The sequence below is a fragment of the Cydia pomonella genome, chromosome 19 (genome assembly GCF_033807575.1).
Source record: "Cydia pomonella isolate Wapato2018A chromosome 19, ilCydPomo1, whole genome shotgun sequence".
NCBI classification, from domain to species: domain Eukaryota; kingdom Metazoa; phylum Arthropoda; class Insecta; order Lepidoptera; family Tortricidae; genus Cydia; species Cydia pomonella.
The window spans coordinates 6,148,358-6,172,945 of record NC_084721.1 but is presented as its reverse complement, the minus strand read 5'-3'; the positions used below and the strand labels follow the sequence as shown (position 1 = coordinate 6,172,945).

Here is a 24,588-nt window from a genome sequence, read left to right as displayed (position 1 = left end):
CATTGGTTGACCACAACGGCATTGCGGATGGTCACGCTGGTTTACTGTGTAGTGTTTTTGCTGATGAAATTAATAAGCCAACAAACAACAATAAGTATATATGTAAGGAAATAAGAAAGATAAGCAACATTGGTAAGAAAACTTTTCGGGAAAGAATTATTGCAGAACACTGGATAGGCATAGGGCTAAACACCTTTATCCAGAAATTTAATAAACTATTCACAGAATGTTTCCCGAAAAAGAAAATAAAGGTATACGAAAAAAATTATACCCAACTAATTTGGATAACTAAGGGAATTCGAGTTTCTAGTAAAATGAAACGTCTACTTACTACAAACACAAATTCCATATCTGAGTCCATTGCTTGCTACAGAAAAAAGTACTTAAATATTTATAAACGGGTCATTAGAACTGCCAAAAGATTGTCAGTCCAGACAACAATTGATAAAGCAAAGAACTCTTCAAAAGAGATATGGAAGGTTGTACAAAAGCATCGAAACAAATTTACTCAACATAGCAAAGAAATTCAGATGCTAAAAATTGAGCAGGATGATGGTACTACTAAAATCGTTAATAATCCTAAAAATATGTGTGATATACTATTGGAACAATTCACTAACAGTTATAGCATGAGTAACCAGGCAGACGAAGCTATTCGATTGCTTCAGTGTCATGTAACAAGAATACAAGACGATATTATTTTTGATAAAGTCAACCCCGCTGAGGTAAGTTATATTGTTAAAAAACTAAAATCAAAGACTTCCAGTGGTTATGACGAGATTCCTATCGCTGTAATAAAGGAAAATATTGACATCCTAGCGGAACCTCTAACTTATTTCTTTAACGAATGTTTTATGGCTAGCACATTTCCGGATCAGCTTAAGATTGCAAAAGTATTACCGATACATAAAAAGGGCTCTAAATCTGATTCAAAAAATTATAGGCCCATATCTCTCTTACCAACTCTTTCAAAACTACTAGAGAGACTTATGAAGGACAGGTTGATGAAGCACCTTTTTCTACATAAAATCTTAAACGAAAGACAATACGGCTACCAGAAAAGCAAAGGAACAAGTGATGCAATCACAACCTTGATTGGAGATATAGTGGGTCAGCTAAACCAACGTAGGAAAGTGGCGGGATTGTTTTTAGATTTAAGCTCAGCTTTTGACACAGTTGATCACAATATATTACTCGCCAAGCTGGAACATTATGGAATTAGAGATGGGACGTTGTCACTTTTTCAATCCTATTTAAATAATAGGAAACAATTCATACAAATTAAGAAGACATCAGACAATGAGGAGAGGGTTCACAGTTCTAGTATGGCTAAACTAACAAGAGGAGTTCCACAAGGATCCATATTAGGTCCAATTTTTTTTATAATTTTTATAAATGATTTAGATACTTTTATAACGAATAATCTTCCATGTACTCAGCTTGTAGCTTTTGCTGATGACACAAACGCGAGCATATCAGCGGAAAGCACTTCAATATTAAATGACAGAGTTAATGAAACTTTAAAACATTTTAATGCTTGGTTCAGTGTTAATAACTTATTATTAAACTGTAAGAAAACCAATGTTTTGTTTTTCAGATCCACTGCCAGAAATAAAGAAGTGTTAACCATTTTTTCAAATGGAACTGCTATCCACCAAGTGGAATCAGTTAAATTTCTTGGTGTTAATATAGACGATAACCTAAATTGGAAAAACGAACTGCTTGCAATAGCAAACTCTATTAGTTCTGCTTGCTATGCCCTAAGGAGTCTTAGAGACGAAGCAAAGCTATCTCAACTAAAGATTGTGTACTACGCATTGATCGAATCCAGGTTACGGTATAGCATTAAGTTTTGGGGTAACAGTTATAAGTACAATATACACGCAGCTTTTGTGGCTCAAAAAAGGGCAATAAGAACGATAGCTAGAATACCACAGACAGAGTCATGTAAGAGCTATTTTTTGGAATATGAAATTCTCACTGTTCCCAGTCTGTATATTTTAGTGGTACTAACAGATCTAATTAAGTCTATTTTTAATATAGAGACACCAGAAGATAGAGAACTCCGTCTAGCTACTAGGAGAAAAGACTTGCCACAAACTATCACGGCTAAGCTTAAAGTAGTTAAGCACTCGGCAAGCTATCAGGCCATTGTTCTCTTTAATAGATTACCGGTTGAATTGAAGATGATCGTCAATGTAAACAGGTTTAAAACCAAACTTAAGACATATTTGCTAAGCAAGTGTTTTTACACAGTGGAAGAATTTTGTCAGCCTACTAATTAGAATTATTTATTGGATTGACATTATACACACTTTAATTAGAATTATTGACATAATTGACATATTCTTTATTTTTTTTAGTTTTGTAAGTTCTGGCATTCTATATTTTGTTATATATATATATTTTTTATTAGTGAATTATTTTGGTTATCGATGAGCAAATTAACGTGTAATATGTGTGTGTATAGGGTATTGTGTTTATGTAAGACTACTTTAATGTATAATTTCAAATGCGATGTACAAGTTGCTTATGAATAAATGAAATGAAATGAAATGTGAATTGATATTCTTTATTTTTCGACTCTTGACTGTACTTCCATATGAGAGATGTTTCTCGATATTTCAGAATACTGAGAACCTAGTAGAAGATGGTATAAGCGCTTTGGTTTCATTGCATCTAAATGTCGTAATGCCATTGTCTTTATTTGTCCTAGATTTCAAAACAACTTAGGACCATAAATACTTCTTCTTCTTTGAAAGACGACAATAGTGGATAATATATGAGATTAAGGTATTATGACACCACGTCGATGTGAACTTTATAAATTTTGAGAAAATATATATGCATTCTGAGATTCAGTCAGTTTGACGATTGATATCTCTTTGAAATCTAGGAATTATGGTCATTAAGATACAATGAATCCAAAGTGTATAAGCTACGTTTAAAATTTTAAATTAAAAAGATGATATATATCTGACAACCGGTCTGGCCCACTCGGTAGTCATCCTGCCTATGAAGCAGATGGTCCTGGGCGTTGTATATATATTATATATATATATATCGTTGTTCGAGTACCCTCAACGCAAGCCTTCTTGGCTTACCGTGGGACTTAGGCTCACTTGCACCATGCCACTAACCCGGTCAACCGTTTACCCAGTGTCAAATTGTACAGGTAACCATGGTAACTCCAGGTTTAACCGGTTAACCCCGGGTCAGTGGAATGGTGCAAGTGGGTCTTAGACAATTTGTGTAAGAATGTCATTATAATATTTATTATTTATATGCTATATGTAAGCATACAAGTTGGTATGCAAAGGTGGTAAGCGAATAGTATTGGTGAGTGTACCTTTGTGTCTCGCATGCCACTCGTCGCCCTCGCCGCCTCGCAGGAGCAGCGCGGCCAGGCGCGGCACCAGCGCGCGGTACGAGTACGGGTAGTGGGACAACATCCACGACAGACGGAGTTGAGCCAGCATTCGCACCTGGAATCATATTTATATCATATTTGATGTAGAGGTGCGACGACAATAGCTTTAAAGTTTCTAGCTATTTTAACCAAACTTTTTAGCTGTAGATTTGCCTGATCTGAATAGGGTTGTTTCCAATTTTTTGAAACGCTTGTATTACGTTCTTTATTAACTAAAAGTTGCCCTAAAATTCAACTTTTATACTAAAAACGGCTTTAAATATGTTAAATTAACAAAATATATATTGACAGATGCTTTCGCGCCCAAAACGGTCTTTGAAAATTGTGTGACGTCACAGTTTACGGTTTGACATATAACTACATACACACGTAGAAGATGCGAACTGTCAACTGACATTTGTCATTTGTTGTTTATCGCCTAACTGTCAGCAGTGTCAATCCGAGAGTTGTGACGTTATCAGAATCTTCAATGACGTTTCGAGTTGGGTCGTGACGTGTGCCAAAAGATATTTTAAATTCAATATTTACAAAAATATGGTCATTACAGGTCCCCTAAAAGTAGTTTAACATGTTCTTATAATCCAAAATAATTTATTGGGATACCATTCTGCCCTAAGATTTGTAGATGGAAACAACCCTATTGTATTGTATTTAGTACCTTAAGAGTAGCTAAGTTTAGTAATAGTTTTAGTGAGAGCTGCTAAGGAAATAAGTGAATGTCCTTTGTGTGTAATTTGAATACTTATCTCCTGCTCACTTATTTCTGTTTGCTTTCCAAATAAATAAAATAAAATGGCGATATTTGTATAGGGGTCATCTATGATGACTATGATGTGTGTGGTGTGGCACGATAATGAAACTTTTTTTTTGAAAACTTAAACTTACAAGGGCGTCGCCAGCTGATGGGCAGATGGCCAAGAGTTAGGGGGAGGGGCATACATAGTTCTCTAAGCCCTCCCCCCCCCCCGTCCCCCTTAGCAACGCCCATGTAAACTTAACATAGATAATTCGTGCCAATAACTGAGAGTTCCTCTACAGTTTACACACGCTCCCTGTAGTATAAATAATCTAGAGCATGTTTATGTGGACGGAAAGGACTGCATGAAAGTAAATAACGAAAAAAGTAACTGTCTTAACATCTTAACAATAATGTTACTTACTGAGCTGTAATAATTGATAGACAGTTCATACAACGCGTTGAGCGCTTGCAGTGCGGATGGCGTTATGCCTGCGTCGCACACGAGGTCCAGTCGCGCTTCGTCTTGCAGTCTGGCGCCGTCCGCCACTAGCGTTCTGTGGAAAAGGAAGTTATAGTCAGTGTATCACTCTCACATATGTATAATCATAGTACATATATTATTACATCATGTATAGGTGTGCGATTTACCAAAAATTGCTTCAAGGGATTTGGCTTATCCCATGCACTAATTCCTTCATAAATTACTTTTTTTGCAATCAATGTGTCTTTAATCATTCACCTGTATTGCATTGTCTTGCTTATAAGAGTTATTTAAGTCAAAAACCGTTTACTCGGACCACCTTCTTAACACCTCACATCACATGGCAACCCTGCCAATATGACTTTGTGCAGCACTAGCGGAGTGCTACTATACTTGTCGCAAAACTAAGTGGCGAGTCAGGTCATAATGCCATCTGTTTCAATCTTGGTTGGACGAATAAGGGTAAAAGAGATAGCATTATGATCTCAGTCGCCAGTTAGCTATGCGGCAAGTATAGCCAGAAAATAACTTGTATACAGAAAAAAACTTGCACATATGAAATCACAATTTTTTTTAAATGACTACTTTAATAGTATTTTATGCAACAGTTGTATAAGAAGGGTGAAAAACGGTGAGTGGAGTGACATTGTAAAGGAATACGCCACGAGCAGTTTTTGACCTACTTATACAACGTTGCATGCAATATTTTTCCTACGAGTCAACAAAAATAATATACAATAACCCCCTTATTCATAAACGTGTACTATAGTTACGATGCCGCTAATCATCGTTTGTCCCTTTCCATCATACCTATACGTCGGAAAGGGACAAACGATGATTAGCGGCATTGTAACTTTAGTACACGTTTATGAATAAGGGGGTAAGTATACAGCTAAGATACGCGAGGCGAGCATACATTCTTACGCGCCCGGCCCGCCGCGGCCCGGCTGGTCAGCGACACCTTCTCGTAAGTCATGAGGCCCAGGTACTTGTTCTTTGCTAAATCAAATTTTTGGACCGTTTTTTTTTTTTTTTTATGGTAGAGGAGGCAAACGAGCAGACGGATCACCTGATGGTAAGCGATTACCGCCGCCCATGGACACCTGCAACACCAGAGGGGTCTTTTTCTCGATTTTGGCCCCAGTAGCCTATGGAGACTAACAAGCGACGCTAAGCGGTCTTCGTAGTCTATGGGAATTGTTATATTACGGGTGTCACATGAGTGTTTCTGACTTATGAAGCAATTGTTTTTACAACGCTACCAAATGAATGTTCTCTAAGTTGGCAGCAATGCACTTAACTTGAAACTGTATTAAATTTGATTTTGTTAGGTTGGTAGCCATTAGTCACAGTATCGTCATAGCGATTTTAAACCACAAGTGCTGTTATGAGGAATAGACAATATAGACTTTTCTTCAAACCTTTTACGTATGTTCTAACCTTAATTTGGCGGCCCCATGGGCATCGCCTGCCACGCCACCACGGCCGTCCAGCGCGCGCTCCAGCGCCCCGTACGAACGAAGACGAGCTTCTAGCCCCGAGCCCGAGCGAAGCCCCTTCATCACCACTGTTCGCTCCCAAACCTGAAAAATACGTGAATTGTATTCTTGAACCATGCTCAAGAATATTGTTCAAATATACTTTTACTACTGGTTGGGTTCAAATATACTTATTACTCAGATCCAGCGGGAATATTTTTATGCCAAATTTCAAGCTTGAAACTAATTATTAACAGACTGTTCTACGATGAGATATTTACGTTTTTTTCCTTTGAGCTTATTGATATACCTCAATGCCAAAATTGAAGCTTCTATGTCACCTACAACCACCGTAACATGTTGATTACCTGTATAAGCATCTCCAACCCGCGCGTATCATCGGTCTTGTCAGCCAGCATGCGCGCTTGGACCTCCAACAGTAGCCTTGTTAGAGCTACGCGCAGGTTTTCACCGTCTAATGTGACTGTGTGCTTCACGCCGTTCGTGAATGGAAGGCTGGTGGCTGGCACGAGGGATTCCATGCTGAAAGAAATGCGAATAACTCAAACCTAAATATTTATTTGGCAAATATGCCATAAGGACGCTTGACCATCAAGTTATATGTATATCGCCACTGCTTTAAAAAAGCCAGGTATCTCATACTCTAAAACTTGTGTCACGTGTGCTTGCACGTCTACGAACTCGCAGCTGCATAGAACAAAGAGTGGGGAAGTAGGTTAACTTCATACAAACGCACCGCGCGCGGTTTGCATGTGTGCGCCATAGTATCTTTACGTCGCCGCACGCACACTCAAACAAAAGCCCCGACTCACGCACTGAGAAACGGGTTGAGATTTGGTTTGAGTATGCGTGCCGCGACGCATAGATACTATGGCGCACACATACAAGCCGCGCGCGGTGCGTTATATGAAGATAACCTACTTCCCCACTCTTTATACTTTGGCAGCTGTGTCACGTGTGCATGCACGGTTCAACATATTAGCGCACGCACTCGTGCACGTGTACGCACTCGCAGCCGGTTGCTATTGCCTTAAAATGAACGAGACACACGTTAGACAACCAAAGGCTGAAATTGAATTTGTTTGAAGACTCACAGGGTCACAGGCTCTTCATCAGGCGGCGGTAGGAAGGTGCTGCACGACAATACAGCGTTGATCACGTAGAAACAACGCAGTCTTCTCTCGCGGCACATGTCTCTCTCTCCGGACAGCCACTGACGTAGACGTGCTAGCTCTGGTTTTAGATACCTGGTGGAAGATTTGTTTATCTATACCATTAAACTGATACGTTTTTGACAAAACCTAGAGGGTTATTTTCAAATGCTTATTATTTAATTAGGCGTTAAAAATTATGAGACGGTTCCACATGGGCAGTAATTGAGTATACCTTGTTTTATAGCCCAGATACTGAAATGATAAGTTTCGTCGAACTGACCGTCCAATCTAATTTCAAATCCCAATTTGTACAGTCACGTCTGAAAATATCGATTCTAAAAATATGCCAAAAAACGTATGTATACAGTACCCTAATATATGGACAATAAAGTCGTGTATACATATTTTGGCAGTTTTTTCGTAATGATATTTTCAGTCGGGACCGTACCAATATTGGTGTAAAATTAAATTGTCATTTTAGTATCCAGGATATAAAGACATGGTTTAAAAGGCTGTGATCGTATTTATCGACGCTGAATTGGCATGAACAGATGATGTTTTATCGGTCTTAATCTTTTTCTGGAATAAATGTGTTGATAGTCTAATAGGTAGTAAAAGATTTTACACCAATTGATATCTTTAGCATACCTGTCGACCAGCATCTGCGCACACGCCGCCTCCTCCTCGCACGGCACGTGCCACTTAAAGTCCGCCTCCTTTAGCAAACACCCTCTCCCCCACTCTCTAATAGGCAACCAAGTCTGCGGCGCCGACCCATAGTCTTTAGGAGAACTCCTCCACTCCTTCAAGTCCACAAAGCATAACGAAGTAAACATGTGGCTTAAGATCTCACACGCACGAATCAGAGAGTACTTAGCGTGAAGTTTGAGCGCTTTATCCAATACTGGAATTATCTGCGGAATGTATTTTAGTAGGACCACGCCATCGCATTCTACAACGTTCATGAGCAACACCAAACTGTATGACAAGTCTCTTTGAGGGTTCTCATCGCGAATAGCTTCTTCTGTAGATAGTAATTCATTTAGCTCTTCGCATAAATCGGGTACAAACGCAGCTAAAGTCGATTCGGAGTCGATACGAGCGAAAACTTTTAATAACACTCCAATCATACTACCAGAAACGTTTGTTTCATAAGTAGACTCATTCGCAAATGCCTTAAACTTCTTCAAAGCTTCCTTGAAGATCTTAGGCGAGCATTGCATCAATACAGAGGTAGCAGCTGATGAAATAGCAGTTTCCATAACCGCATCAGTTTTACTACGAACGCAGTCGGATTCCTTTGTATCCAAACGAACATGCTCCATGACACTGGATTCTATGATCGTGAACAATCTATCAAGGAACACTAGTACGAAATCCTCGAACTGAGCTGTAGATTCACAGGTTAGTAATTCCTCTTCAGTCAAATCAGGCCAATGCTCGTGGGCTGAGCTACAGTCGATATACGGGACCATCCAACTGAAGATCAGTATAAAGTGCAAGGTAACTAATGTCTTTTTGATATCATTAGGATCTAAACCTGGAAGAACGGCTAGTAACAGAGGTACAACATGTGTAGGTCCTTCAGGATAGTCCCCATGAGCGCCTTGGAGCATGGGTCTTGCAACGGCAGCCACCGCTGACATGGCTGCGGTAACCCTGTGAGGTTCTGTAAGGGAAGTTAGAGAGGTCCTTAGCCTCTCAAGTAAAGGAGGGACTACGATAGCCGGTCTCAGCGTAGCGAGGTTCTGTAAAGCGATGGAGATATCTAAGGAGCCGGAGCGGCTGTAGACGGCTTGGAGGGTCGGTTCTAGGGTGATGTTGACGAATTCTGTAATGTCTTCGTCGCGAAGTTTGTATGCTTCTGGCGTTTTGTTCTCCCAGCTGTTTCGGTAACGCTTTTCACGTTCACGACGCACCCTGGTGAAGAATACACACTTAACTATGATATGAGATGTCTTAAGTTGTTGTTAAGCTAAGGCTTTAGGGAATTTAAACTTATTAAAAAGCGGCAATCTACGATAATATTATATATTTTGGGTAGTACTTGGCGTGCAGATCTATGACAAAGGCATTTCAACAAATACATTCTGCAATTAAAATGTTACCTTTAAACTAAATAAAGTAACTGAGTTAACTGTGTTAACTTAAAAATATAAAAATATTTAAGTTCTGTCCCATGTAACAATCGACATACTGAGACACTGACTAACGAAACCCAGTAAAGTGTAATACTAAAATAACACAAAATAACATTTACTAAATTTTACAATGGTTTCTCGAATTCTAAAATTACCTGTTTAAAAACTCCCTAGCGAGCTTCCTAAGCAGATCTCTAAGACGATACGACCAGCGACCTGCATTGGCGCTATGCAAGTAACTCTCGACCGCGCCCACGAAGCAACGCAGGTGTTTCAGCGTCAGCCCGTCAGGGTTGATGGTCCATACGATCCATGACGCCATGTCTTTAGTGTCTAAAAGGAGGATAAGGTTAAGGCTTTTGCTTGAGATGTGACAACATTTAGGGATTTAGGCGGGTGCTTGTCGATTTTTGAAGAATCATATGATTAATTTATACTTTTATATTTCGTACTCATGGACACTTTAAAGAATTGCATTAAGCAACCATTAATACGAAATTTAACTAACGAATGATACTAGCAGTAAATGTTTTATAGCTGATTTAGACAAAGCCACTTGCAAGTCTCGGTAAAATCATCTTCTTTTAAAAAAAATAGATTCCAAAAAATTTATGTGGATTACGCCACTATCAAGTGTGCTCGTAAAGTAAAGCATGATGTTGTTTGATAGTTGCTTTGAGTAAAGTAATAGCTGCACTTTAGAAATAGCCTTGATGGATAGCCGGGTATTGACTAAACAATAGTTTAACGCGTTTCAAGACCAATTCCTCATTAGTTGCACACTTCTACATTAGTTCACTGCATATTAGGCTATTAATATTACACTTTAAACAACATTATTGAGCAAAAAACAAAAAAAGTATTCTCGAGTCGACTTCGCCATTTTGAAGTTCAACAGAAAATCGCAAAGTTGAGTTCTCGTAAGACGTACGATCGTATGATTGAATTCCATCCATTACCCACGCTGGAGTTCATGAGGCCCTCTACTTCAGAAATCGACGGGAAAAGCTTGGTTTAGATACATCTTATTAGTATTTTCACCACAGTGCATATGCAGCTAGCAATGAGGTTACATTTATAATGGACAAGCAATGGTTGAAGGGCCCATGGTTTATTTAACTAATGAAGTTATTTTATTTTTATACTTTTAATTTGAAACCTTATGAATATTTTATTGGATACCATTGGATACATAGTTTGTGATCAACGCCGCAGGCTTCGTCAAGTGGACACAAACAGCAATCAGCTGCAGCAATATTATTTAATACTACTGAGAACATAAGAAATGATAGTCGCTAAGTAAAGTTCTGAACAAAAGTAATTTTTTTAGAATTTAATGGTGGTCTGGTTATGCTACTAACTACCAAATACTTTCAAACTTCTTAATGTGGTGTAGTCTAGGTTTCGCATCATATTGAAATTAACCTGCTATAGGGCAGGACCATGCGGACACACAAACAAATTTATTTTATTTTAAGCCTTATTGAGCTTACTGAGGGACTTAGTCGATTAGTGTAATATTTATTTAATTATTTATTTATATTTAAAGGCATCCTACCTGTAGTAACTGCAAATATAATCACTTACCCCCTTATTCATAAACGTCTCCTAATGTAACGAAGCCGCTAATAATCGTTTGTCCCTTGTCCCTTTCCGACGTATTGGTTTGATGGAAAAGGACAAACGATTATTAGCGGCTTCGTATCTTTAGTAGACGTTTATGAATAAGGGGGTTATGTGTAATATCATTTGTACAAGCTTACAAGCTACTTAACCCTTTATCGGAACACAGTTTCTAACAGTGACTTTTAATATTTTATTCAAGAAGTTCTAGCAACGACTAATGTATTTCATATCCCGTAGGCCCTTCAACAAATGCATGCTGGTAGTAATACCTGAATAAGGCGATATAAATAGCAGAAGAATGTCAATCAGATCGTCCTCCTCCGGGCTTATGGACAAATGATCTACGGAGAATGACACATGTAACATTGCATAACAGGCCTCTGTTACTCGTATGTGATGTAACTAAGTATAAGAGAATTTTTTCACCGCACCAACTAGTAAAGGTTCTCTTTATGCTTCAAAAACTGATGAGAAAATTATATTTTATCCAGAAGAGTGGCAAAGTTATTTGATGCACATTTTGAGTTGTTTCCTCATGTTGGCTGGAAGAATTGATTTTCAATTGATAAATATTAAATAGTGTTCATTTGCATTTAATTTGTAATGTTTTTCTGTTAATATTTTCCTCGCGTTGCTGTGGTGACAAAAATTGTGTTTAACTTGGTAGCAAAGTTTGTTTAACCCTGGTGCCTTGAAACGCTCGTAACACTCAAGGTTCCACATTTTTAACCACTCACTACGCTCTTAGTTTAATGTTAGAGCCTTCCGCTAGCTGGGGTATCAATATTAGCACTAGGGGTTAAAAACAACTTTGCCCTCTTGTAAAACAAGTACTTATTATAATTGTAAAGAAATCAAAACACTTTCACATTCCAGCGGTGGCAGCATAGTTGCAGTTTTATCGCCTGTCACTTTCACACTTACATACTTGTTAGAACGTAACCGGCATGGTGACAAGCGATAGAAATGCGACCGTGCTACCGCCGCAGGGTGGGTTACAAACTAAGGCAGAAGCCTCACACTTGTGGTTCGATGTTACGTATTCATAAAACTTGGAAAACCTTTGTAATATTCTGTTGATTTCTAACAGATACAAATGTCAAAATGACGGATCCGGACAAACAATGATCAAGGGCTTGTTAGACTTAACAGGTTAACAAAAAATTGGTACAAATAAAATATTGATGTATATAAATTGTTGATGATCATTATTACAAACCGTCAGTTATAGATCGTGCCATTCACGACAAAGCGTGCTTTGACTCGTAATGTCATGTTATTAAAGGTTAGATTTGACAAATCTGCGCGTCATCGTGGATGACACGAACTATAAAGAACATTGTAAAATGTTAGTACAGATGATAATATTTTGCCATTCAATTTTGTCCCAAAAGTTTGTTTTTATCTCTGATCTCAATTAACGCAGCACCAAGCTTATTGAGAAAGGAATATAAATTGGAGTCCAACCGACAAAACACGATGTCAAAACACTATTCACTACTGGCGTTATGTACAAATGCGCTACAGGCCTCAATGAGCTATTAAATCGTTTGTCTATCTGTGATTTCGATTTACTTATGTATTTGTAAGAATGAGATAAAAAATAAATTAACCAATGGAGGCTTGTATAGTTTTATGGATAATTAATCATTAAAAGATGTACATCTGTATTTCGTACCAACTTACCGAGAATGGTTCTTGGAATACTGCATGTCCTTATAGTTGACGGGCAGGTTGAGGGCGTGCAGGAATCTGGTGAACATCCTTGGCACGTAGGGGCTCCAGTCCACTGTGCCGGGGTTCTTTTCGTATTCTGTTCCCACTTACCGAGAGAATGGTTCTTGGAATACTGCATGTCCTTATAGTTGAAGGACAGGTTGAGGGCGTGGAGGAACCTGGTGAACATCTTGGACACGTAGGGGCTCCAGTCAACTATGCGGCGGTTTTTTATTTATTCTGTACCAACTTACCGAGAGAATGGTTCTTTGAATACTGCATGTCCTTATAGTTGAAGGGCAGGTTGAGGGCGTGGAGGAACGTGGTGAATATCTTGGACACGTAGGGGCTCCAGTCAACTATGCGGGGGTTCTTTATGTATTCTGTACCAACTTACCGAGAGAATGGTTCTTGGAATACTGCATGTCCTTATAGTTGACGGGCAGGTTGAGGGCGTGGAGGAACCTGGTGAACATCTTTGGCACGTAGGGGCTCCAGTCCACTGTGCCGGGGTTCTTTTTGGCGAGCCCGGAGAATAGAGTCATTAGGTCCTGAAACAAATATTGTTTTATCCGCGTTAAAAGACGTCTATTTAATACTTTGAGTCCCGCGGACACTATATCATGTCGACAGAGAAGTTATTTCTAAATCACATGGAGACGATATCGTACACGCGATTTCTTACAAAATGCATAAAGTCAGAAACCCCTGAGACTTAGATTTTTTTTTACATTGTCTATGCAATATCTAATAGGATTTCAACGGATGGCACCCTTAACGATTAACGACCCGACCGACAAAAAAAGGCTAAATCAATCAGTTATTTTGTATGTTTATATTAATTTGTTTTAATTTATGCTTTAAAGTTAAACTAATAATATCGGCCATTAGAGCCATGTAATAATGAGAAGAATAAAGTTTTCCGCCCCGGCTTCGCAAGAGTTACACAAAACCTCAACAAACTATACACGTAAACCTTCCCCAAGAATCATCCTTATGATAGGTGAAAACAGCATAAAAATACGTTCAGTAGTTTTTGAGTTTATCGCGAACATACATACACACAGACAGACACGGCGGGGGACTTTGTTAAATTAGTTTTTTTTTTACATAATTTTTTTTTAACATTTTTTTTAAAAAAGGTGTAGTGACTACAGAACTCTAAAAAAAAATACTTAGAAAACTACTAAATTCGATGAGATAAACATTGCAAAGCATGGCAAGACAGAAAAGAAAGAAATGTTATTATGCCACATATAAATCCCTCACTACGCTCAAGATTCAACACGAGCCGCACGTCAAATAGCTTTGCTTGCATAACAATTAATTAGTCCAGGGAGAAAATGCCCGCTTGTAAGTATAGATATGTCAGTCAGTGACCTTTCAATACAATAGGTAGGTATCAGATTGCTTATTGGATTCAAGCCACAAGTTAGGTTTTGGAAGATGTGAACACAATACAGTTTGCTAAATATAGGAATGTATTATTTTGTTTAGATATATGGAGAACTTAAAACAAGTTGTGTTAAAATTTAATAACATATGAATAAGTATCTATAGTATATTTGCCCTGGTATGCAAGTGTCAGTCAATCCCACAGCTAGGAACCCAGTCCTTGGTCCCATCATGTAGATATTGTATTATCACTAAGTGTAGCTTAATCACGTTTGATAGATACTACTTTACTCAACGAAATATAACACGGCGAATTGTAGCAGGTATTCCATAACGTCATGAGATTATCAAACCATAGCTCGTGCCCATGTGCGGCATCTTTAGGGAACAGTCCCACCGGTAGGAACCCAGTCCTTGGTCCTATCATGTAGATATTGTGTTATTACTAAGTGTACGAGTAGTTTCATCACGTTTGATAGATACTACTTTACTCACCGAAATACCACCCGGCGAATTGTAGCAGGTCTCCCATAACGCCATGAGATTATTGAACCACAACTCATGTCCATGTGCGGCATCTTTAGGGAACAGTACCACCGGTAGGAACCCAGTCCTTGGTCCCGTCATGTAGATATAGTGTTATCACTAAGTGTAGTTTAATCACGTTTGATAGATACTACTTTACTCACCGAAATACCACACGGCGAATTGTAGCAGGTATCCCATAAAGCCATGAGTTTATCAAACCATAGCTCGTGCCCATGTGCGGCATCTTTAGGGAACAGTCCCACCGGTAGGAACCCAGTCATTTGACCCATCATGTGGGTATCCGTGGACCACGGGTGGATCTGAGGTAGGAACTCTTCAAGCATTTCTTTGGTGGCGCTTAGTTCGAAGTACCTGGAACATTTGGTTCGTTAAAATGATGACAGATTTTTTTTTAAACCATAAATAGCTTCACTATTTTAATAAACATAAAGTGATTTGTTCTTCATGAAATACCGGTAAGCGAGTGAGCAGTATAGGACTCGTGGCATTTAAGCAACACAAAGGTCAGAAATGAGAGTTAAAGTCTGACGCTCGCACTCGACGATTGAAACGCCTCTAATAAAATGATATTGTAATGTGACGTCACATTACATTAGTCTGTTCTAAATGTATGGAAGATCAAGCAAATTGCGATTTTGACCCTGAAATATTGCGTTTATGTATATAGTTGCTATACAATTTATTTTTCCATAAAATGTTAGGAATCGAATGGAACCAATTTCTATTATCTTTTCGAAAGTTAAAAAAAAAGTCCCATGTGCCAATTTTCCTAATCGGAATCGACAATAAAAAAAACCATTTCATCACAGAATCTGTTCACAAAATTTCACGAGAATTGGTTGAGAATTGCCATCTGTAAAGGAAAACATCCGGACATACAAACGCAATTTGCCAGAGTTAAAACAGAGACTTTTGCTAACGCTTCGGTCTATAAATATAACTTAATAAGCTAAACATCTTAATGTTTGACAAGAATAATCTTGACACTATAGTTCTTTTTTTTTGTTCTTGAAGACCGATCTGGCCTAGTAGGTAGAGAGCCTATGAAGCGGATGGTCCCGGGTTCAAATCCTGGTAAGGGCATTTATTCGTGTGATGAGCATGGATATTTGTTCCTGAGTCATGGGTGTTTCCTATGTATTTAAGTATTTATATATATTTATATGTATATTATATATTATATATATTGTTATCTAAGTACCCTCAACACAAGCCTTATTGAGCTTACTGTGGGACTTAGTCAATTTGTGTAATAATGTCCTATAATATTTATTTTAATTTTCTTATTTATATTAATTTTTTTGCATTAGAAAAAAGGTAACCAATCCTGAAGTGTCTTTTTAATACTGATGATTGAAAAACGCTTTAAAAAAATTACCTATGAAAGCAAAATAATATAAAAGATAGTATATGATTTGTATTTGTTACGTATTTGCTGTGACTTATTTTTCAAAAGTTATTTTTAACGAAAAGACACATTAAGATCGCTTACCTTCTTTCTAATGCAAAAAAAACGAACTATAAATAAGAAGCCACTATTAATTGCTAGGAATTCGAATTGATGATGCTAACTATTGCTAATGTCAAGCACTGATACATTTATACTACTTATAGGTTAATACTTACGGTCTTGCGCATTTCACCATGGACATGTAAGATCCTTCCAGAGATCTGAAATAAAAGCATTTTGTCTTATTCATTTTGCAATATTAATAAAAACACATGCATTCTACCACCACTGGTACCAGTTACCTCTGCCACCACATCGTTTTGAAGAAATGATGAGAAATAGGATACAATTTTAATGGTATAAAATGCACAGATATTTTATGCGATGGACATCGGATATTGTCAACACTAAAGCTTTGTGAGCTTTTAAAATGTAACAGAAAATCTTCCTCGCGTCAGAAGATTCCCATACATTGTCGTTAAATTGCTTTGCTTAGCCTGGATTCGACCACAGCGGTAAAAGTTCATTCAGATTTACATTTGGTTTTCTATATCCCACTCTCTTCACTCACTCACTCTCACTCTCTCTCTTCACTTCTATCCCCTTCAGATTTTTCTTGACATAGCTCACCCTTCAAATTCACGTCTACCTAAAGGTGCGTCCAGACCTGGCGATTGCAGCGCTTTCGCGTTATACGCGAATCAAACTAAAATTGCACGCGAACAGTTAGCGAGCCTTTTTTAAACAAGCGCGTTCTAAAGATCTGGACGCCTAGGGCCTCTTCATATTTTTCTTGACACACGAGGTACGTTCATCAACTCACTTATCCGATGAGGACGGTATCCAGGCTTAGTCCGGCGACAAAGATTGTGGACTTCAGTGTAGACCGAATGTTAACTAGTGATCACTAATCTTATTCCAACTTCATGTTATTGTAGTTAAGTTAAAGGAATAGGACCAAGGTACATTCTGTGGAAGACGGTCATTTGGATATGAAATTAAACCCTAATAAAGAAGTAATTATAACCATCAACAAAAACAAAGACAGATAGATGTAACAACAACACGTAAAAATATACACAAAAAAGCCTGACTTGAATGCCTCTACAAGTCAATCTTAGGGCAATACAGTACAGCTTTTATGCTTATTCCTTTAACTCAACTACACTCGTAGAAAAATGGAAAAAAATACCAATTATCTATAGTCTGTGAAACCAATTTGTCAGTAGAAAAACACGAGAAATTGAACATTTCCATTTCCAAATTTCCCGCCTTTTTCCACCTTGCCAGACTATATACACAATAACTGTCAACCAAATGGATGATGCCCTGCTGCCACCAAGAATGACAAAAGCGAATCAATGTAATCATTACGTCGGCAGCTCATCTCCGGGCCGGGCCATTCCGAACATGTTTAGAGCGTCGTCCAGCCCGTTGCCTGATATGAATTTGCGTATCATATCGAGCATACCGCCTCCAGTGCTACGGTTAGGCCTAGATACAGATGAATTTATCAAGGTGCGTCCAGAACTGGCGAATGCGCCGCTAGGGCCGTTCGCAAAACCATTTTCGAAAGGATCGCTAATTGGTCGCGTGAATTTCGTAGTTTCCTAATTATATATTGTATTACCTTTTGACATGTAAAATTTGTAATTTTATCAATAAAGGAATATGAATATGAATATAAACTATCCAATGGTTGGCCTTTTTAAGACCTTTTGTAAAGAGTCACCACTGCTACTTTTAAATAAACTTGAAATAGCCAATCATTGGAGGGGACCGACATTAGTAGGCATAGTGATACGCGAATGGCTTGCTTGCGGCGCATTTTGACAGATCAGGACGCACCTTTAGGCAGATGTTCAAGTAACTATTCGAAACGGTTTTGCTAAGATAAACGGCAGATTACTAATTGAGATTATGGGCCGCTTTTAAGCAGTACATTATTTTCTTATATGTTATAATTTAAGTTGTTATTATCTAAATAGGTCCATTTTAAACTAGCAATGTGACAAACGGACGGACGGACAGAGTCGTACCATAAGGGTTTCTTTTGTACCTTTCTGGTACGGAACCGTAAAAAGAGGATAGTATTTATGATAAGAATGCCAATTAAAGATTTCACCATTGAGCAAAATTATTCGTAAAATACGTAACCTTTAACCCCATACTTATGAATTAGTCTTGTAAATGTGAAAGCTTATTGTCAATCTGTCTTGTAATCTACTGAATTGGTAAGGATTAATTTAAATCACAGAGAAGGACAAGTTATATTTTTTATCTTAGAAATAAATCCGCAAGCGAAGGTTTTATAGGACACGAAAGATATCACTTCCTTAAGTTAGTAAGCAAGCTATAAAATTAAAAGCGGTACAAATATTGAATAATCACTGCATCTAGCATAAGTAACAATAGAGTCACGAATAAATTGATTTCTCAATTACGTTAGACCATTAGTCATACATAGTCGGTAGGTATTTGTGTCATGTCATGATATAGCTAATTTGATATAACTGCTTAACTGATGAAACAATTTCCATTATTCCGTTTTTATCCATTCCATAAAAATTTCATCGGTAGCATGATGCTATTTCCGATGTTTTTTTTGAATGAGCTCAGTCAGTTCATACGAGATGGGGTAACAATAACTGTTTATGTTGCTCGAGGCATGACAAACACTATGAAGATTACATAATGTGTTATTCTTGCCCCGGTGTTCGTCTTACCTCTTCTCACCTTATTTTTATTACTACCATCTAGTAATAGAAGCCGGTGAAGGATCGTAGCGAAACAGCAAGTATAAAGGGAGGGGACTTTACCAATAAAGATAATCCGTATATTTTCTTACAACTACAATTATTAGAAACGGTTGTGAACATTTTAAAGGGGGTACGAGGTAAAAAATATTGTTTATTCTTTATATATGGGACGCTAGTTCTTGACGTCATTATAGTCCGTGTCATTCACAATGACGCGCAGATTTGTCAAATCTAACCTTTAACACATGACAATACAAGTCAAGGCACGCGTCTACGTGAATGACACGATTTATACAAAACTTATAATTTTCATTTTCCACCGCGAGGGTTACGATCATTGATAAAGTTAACGGGTACTGACTACTGGGTCTTGTCCCAGTAATCACCTTGTATATTTATTTCACAGGTATTTCACAGTGGAAGGTATGAACATTTACGATCAACCACGTAAGTTAAAAGATATTGTAAGAATTATAAGCATATACTTACGTGAGGTAATGGTAAAGGCCAATGCTAGTAGCGTTCTTGGCGAAAATCTTCTTGCCCACATCATAGAGGGGACGCCACGGCAGAGTCAGTTCCTCAGGAGACACCAAGTGCTTTTTCCTAAAATTAGACAGATTTAATTAATATGTGTGCTTTGTGTAATATGTTGTAGATTGCGGGGAATATTAAAATTGATTTAAAGTTTATGATTTTACCGCCTGTACTGATGGACAGACACCAAAATGATAGGCGTTCAGACTATAAAGTTTGTTATTGGACACTAAAAAAAATACAATACAATACAATACTTAAGTCATACTGAAAGTTCCTGGATTCTTAAAAACCGTAGTAGATATGAAACTTTTTTTTTATTGACTGAAGCGTTAGAGAAGGTCTCCGTTTTAATTCGGGCATATGTTCTCCTCTACAGGTCGCAACAATAAGTTATATTGTCAACAAATAAACATTTTCATTGCGTACCTCTAAGTGGCACATTCCAGAAACTTTCAGTGTTACCCACGTACAAAAACTCTTTATTGCAGACCTCAATAAAAACAATACAGAGCGAAAACAACATCAGAAGTAGAGGTAAACAATAGACGGTCTTATTGCTAAAAAGCGATCTCTTCCAGACAACCTTTAGGTATCGTAAAAATACTACATTAGCAAGCATCAATTGGCTATGCTTGCTTGTCACCAACTTGGTATAACCTCGAAAGACCAAGAGCGATTTTTGCGTTATTGAACTTTTATATTTCTATAATATATATTTTGTACCAAACTCAATTTGAAATTGTACTTTACTAGAGAGCAGAGACTTACATGAATAAAGAAACCTTGGTGTAGTAATTGAAAAACCATATTTAATAAAACTGGTATATCCTTACTTTGTAAGCATGATGAATAGGGTGGCAAACTTGTGTATTTTGCAGGGCTCCAAGTCAGGTATGAGCACCAACTCATATGCCAATTTTATGAGGGCAATGTGGTCTTCTTTCCCGAACTTGAGGCCATATATCCTTAGGTATCTGAAAGTAGAAAACAATATGGTTTCATTTACTTGTTTAGGAGCACTATTAGGAGCGTTGGTGGCTTAGTGGTAAAGGCGTGTGAATTTTAATACAGAGGTTGCGATGCAAACTCAATGTGCCAATGAGTATTTCGGAGCTTTGATTTTTTTTTTATGGTAGAGGAGGCAAACGAGCAGACGGATCACCTGATGGTAAGCGATTACCGCCGCCCATGGACACCTGCAACACCAGATTTTACCAGTCATTTCGTGGTGAAGTAAAACATCTTGACATAACCAGACTAATCCCAATAAGACCACATGGCAGTTGCTTTCGTAAAAACTAGTGCCTTCGTCAATTCTTGGGATTTCTTGTCAATCTGACCCCAGGCTTACATGAGCCGTGGCAAAAAGATGATCATAGTTTATTCTCTATATGATATGATCCAACCCCATTTTTTTTGGTACAGTCACTGACTTTAACTGCTGAACCATTTAGGGTTCAAGCTAATTAGGTTGTCAATACTAACGGTATGAAATGTCCAATGCAATGTGAACCATAGTTCTCTGCGTGATTTATTTGCTGGCAGTTTAAAGATCAATTAAGTATCAGTCTCACGAATCGGTTATGTATATTATGTATATATATGTATATATATATTTATTTATTTATGTAATGTATGTATGTGTCTTTATGTATTTAAGTAGTTTATAATTAATTTATGTGTATTAGGACTCTAATTCTTTCAATAACAATTTCTTTTAGTTTTAAACGCGCCGCCTACAATCTTTTCTGCTTTGCCCTAAGGTTGACTGGTAGAGAATGCCTCATGGCATTAAGTTCGCCTTTTGTACATTAAGTTTGTCTTTTGTGCAATAAAGTTTTAAATAAATAAACCATAAATGGCCCAACAATTAAAGTCCGTGACTATACAACAAAAATCAATAAATTTATTGAAGTATGGAACTATAATTATACAGCTTAATTTTTAATTATGAGGCAAGAAACAGACAAACTAGCTAGGTCTGCTATTTATTTCTATTATACAATATTTCTATTCTATTTAATTAATTCTTTCTATAACAGCAAACTAGTGGTTGATAGGTTTGATAAACATATTTTATTTTTCTATCTAGTCTCCAAGTAAGTTTACTGACATTGACCATTGCTTCTCTAGACTTTATAGAAAGTTTTTGTTGACACTTATAAAATGAGTTCAGAGTGGCTATTACCGTTGCCGACCCTTTAACAATTTGTATGAACGAAATAAATGGGTGATCTTTATGGTGATCATCTTTAGTTGATGTTCTACCTAGGTTAAACTCCTTGTACCCACATGCAACTGTAGAAATTGGAGGAGCAGAGTCCCCCAATGTTCCCGCCAATTTGATGTGTATATCTTTAGTACATATTATTTCAAACAGAGTTCCTTGGTAACGGCTCTCATTCTCAAAATTTTCTCCATTTTCACGTATTTTTTCCGATAACTATCAAATAAATGGCTTTAATTCACTGACAGACATATACTTCTTTGTTATTCCTTTTTAAATTTACTAGCCAAGAGCTGCTTTAACAAATAACATCTCTTTTTGCTGATGTCACCCACTAAAAATATTTGTGTATTGGATCTTTAGACTTTTGGGTCACTCCTCATATTCATTTTCTACCTATACATAAATTAGACCCCTGCAGCAAAGTTGCCTAGAAGAACAAGATATCATGAATTGTAGTATAGTGTGCTAGTTGAGAATGCCTAGAGACATTGAGTATTACTTATTGTTATGAGCAATGAAGTTTAAACATAAACAAATAAAGTTACTATCATATTGCATATGTTTTGAAAGTTTTAAGTTTCCACTCAAACAGTCCTTAGGTATTTGTAACAAAGATGCTTGTGAAACAAAAGGATGTGTTGCCAAACAGCACACATGCAAGTCTTTGTTCATGAAAATCATATTTATAGATTCCAGATTTGCACACAAAATGAACAAACTCATACATTGTGGGATATAAAGTGATCAAAGAGCTGTATTAAGGAAAACAGATGTGTGGGTGTTGCAATGTAGCAAAAAATATCATAACAAGCTATGTGTATGTAGGACTAAAAGAAGTAATCGGCAACAGCATTTATTATGGTTGTGTGATTGAATTACTTGCATTAACATTTTCAAAACAATAATTTTTTTTAGGGTCGAAATTTAATTTAAAAACATTAATATAGTCTGTCTGTTTTCTAAGACCAAGTATGCCATAGTAAATGTATGGCAAACTTGATCTTAGTAATAGGACAGGCTCTACAAGGATTGAAAAAACAGTAGTTACTAAGTAACTAACAAAGTTTTTTCTGGAACATCTTTCAAATCTTACTCCCATATCGACTTACATCCAATAAAAGCTCTGTCGGAATGGTATCTGGTATAATAAGTATCTTACAGTAATGGAAAAAAAAGGGGATATAAGTTTAAGGTGCTTTGCATTGTATCCTGCATATAGACTCAGGATCCGCATTAAAACTCTATATACATTTAAAAAATATATTCAGTGCAACCCACATAACTTATACATAAATCAGTGTACAAATGACATTATTACATGACATTATTGAAGTCTTAATGCCCTCCAGGATCAAAAGTTGTTTAAAACAGTGCTCATACTTAATAATTTTATACTATGCACCTAAAAGAGGCAAGTAGGTACCATACTTAACTACTATATATCTATGCTTTCCAATCCATTATACCATCTAATTCCAGTTATAGAACCTCTCAGGATAACTGCATAATAATTACAGCATTATTACTTAATAGAGTCTATGATGTAAACAGGTGTATTGTTCAGGAAGCTTGGGCGAGAGCCAGAACATTTCAGACATAGACACTGCCAAAGGTTGAATGAAATAATGAATAACTAGAAATTAATTTTAGTAGTAGGAAGAATGGTTCTCAATGACAGTTTGTAGAAAAAAAAATTAGGGGTCTGCAACCTTTTTTTTTTTTTATTGATCTGAGGCTCTGATGATACCTCAGTAATAATTTAATAATACTTTTGTTGTTTGGGTATTTTGTGCTTAGCTGCATCTCTCAAATGGGGCATGTCCAGACTTTATTATCATAATTGTAATGGATTTGACAAGTGGCAGTACTCAAAAAGTGACACAACAAGTTTATACCTACAAGTTTGATATTTATTTTCTTTTTGATATTTGACCTAGCAGATCTGCTATATCTGCGGCTATAGATTATACACATAAGATCCTTCAATTGTATACTTATGCAATAATGTGTAGTCATAGTTGAATAACATAAAAATTGTATGATAGTATTCAAATACAGCTCCTTGCAATAATAACTGATTTTTATCTTTGTTTATTTATACTATAGACGGTTTAACTTTGTTTACAGGAAATATATAGTTTTTTGGTTACAACTGAACAGGAAAATGATAATATTTAAGTAAACACTTTGTAATATATAAAAAAAGTTTGGCCTGCATTTTATCTTTAAACTTTAAGAATACATTTTTTTTATTCAAGTTTGTGCAGTTCAACTGATTTCTATTCAAAATGTAAGAATTGATAGTTATATAATAAATCAAACTTACTTCATCAGCCTGGAAGACCAGACCCCGCAGGCCGGTTTCATCTCTCGCAACATCACAGCCTTCGCCAGGTTCGTTTTCACCTGCTGCAGAAACCGTGTAGACTCCTCATCCAACTCTCCCGCATAAGGCAACACATGGTTCGTCAGAACCTCCTTCTGCGGCTTGAACCCCAGAGCCGCTATACGCTCTGGGGTCGTCACCAGCAGCTCATACTCTTCGTCTTGAATCATTTTGATTTATAATCACTTTATAGTTAGCGTGTCATCAGCGTATGTCCTTCTACTCCGACCGACACGAGCTATCACGCACACGTTTATGCACTACGTTTCCGCGCAATCACCACCGTAGTTCCGTCATTAAAAATTCAACAACAATGAATTTACACAAGTCATTGAAGAGAGATATTTACGAGAAAACCAGTCCGATACGACGTTCCTTTTCACTAAAATTTGACAATCATATTGATGACGTTTTTATTACGTTTCGTTCCACGCAAGTAAAAACGATCGTTCAGAAATTTCAAATTGTGTCTGTATTGATCTGAAGCAATAAT

The 24,588-nt window shown here is 37.2% G+C and overlaps 1 protein-coding gene across 1 annotated transcript in view; it reads right to left on the bottom strand.

Moving 5' to 3' along the window:
* The window catches only part of LOC133528550 (proteasome activator complex subunit 4-like), a 48,938-nt gene extending 24,442 nt beyond the window's left edge, over window positions 1–24,496 (bottom strand). The window contains exons 1-14 of the mRNA XM_061865960.1: window positions 24,036–24,496; window positions 20,313–20,453; window positions 19,429–19,545; window positions 17,555–17,674; window positions 16,357–16,401; window positions 14,871–15,081; window positions 13,184–13,337; window positions 9,600–9,777; window positions 7,952–9,223; window positions 7,244–7,396; window positions 6,497–6,671; window positions 6,091–6,233; window positions 4,591–4,723; window positions 3,350–3,485 (exon numbers count right to left, since the gene is read on the bottom strand). Of these exons, the coding sequence (XP_061721944.1) occupies window positions 3,350–3,485; window positions 4,591–4,723; window positions 6,091–6,233; window positions 6,497–6,671; window positions 7,244–7,396; window positions 7,952–9,223; window positions 9,600–9,777; window positions 13,184–13,337; window positions 14,871–15,081; window positions 16,357–16,401; window positions 17,555–17,674; window positions 19,429–19,545; window positions 20,313–20,453; window positions 24,036–24,265 (3,208 nt within the window). The 5' untranslated portion in view covers window positions 24,266–24,496. The remainder of the gene's footprint in view (window positions 1–3,349; window positions 3,486–4,590; window positions 4,724–6,090; window positions 6,234–6,496; window positions 6,672–7,243; window positions 7,397–7,951; window positions 9,224–9,599; window positions 9,778–13,183; window positions 13,338–14,870; window positions 15,082–16,356; window positions 16,402–17,554; window positions 17,675–19,428; window positions 19,546–20,312; window positions 20,454–24,035) is intronic.
* Between the last annotated feature and the right edge of the window lie 92 nt (window positions 24,497–24,588).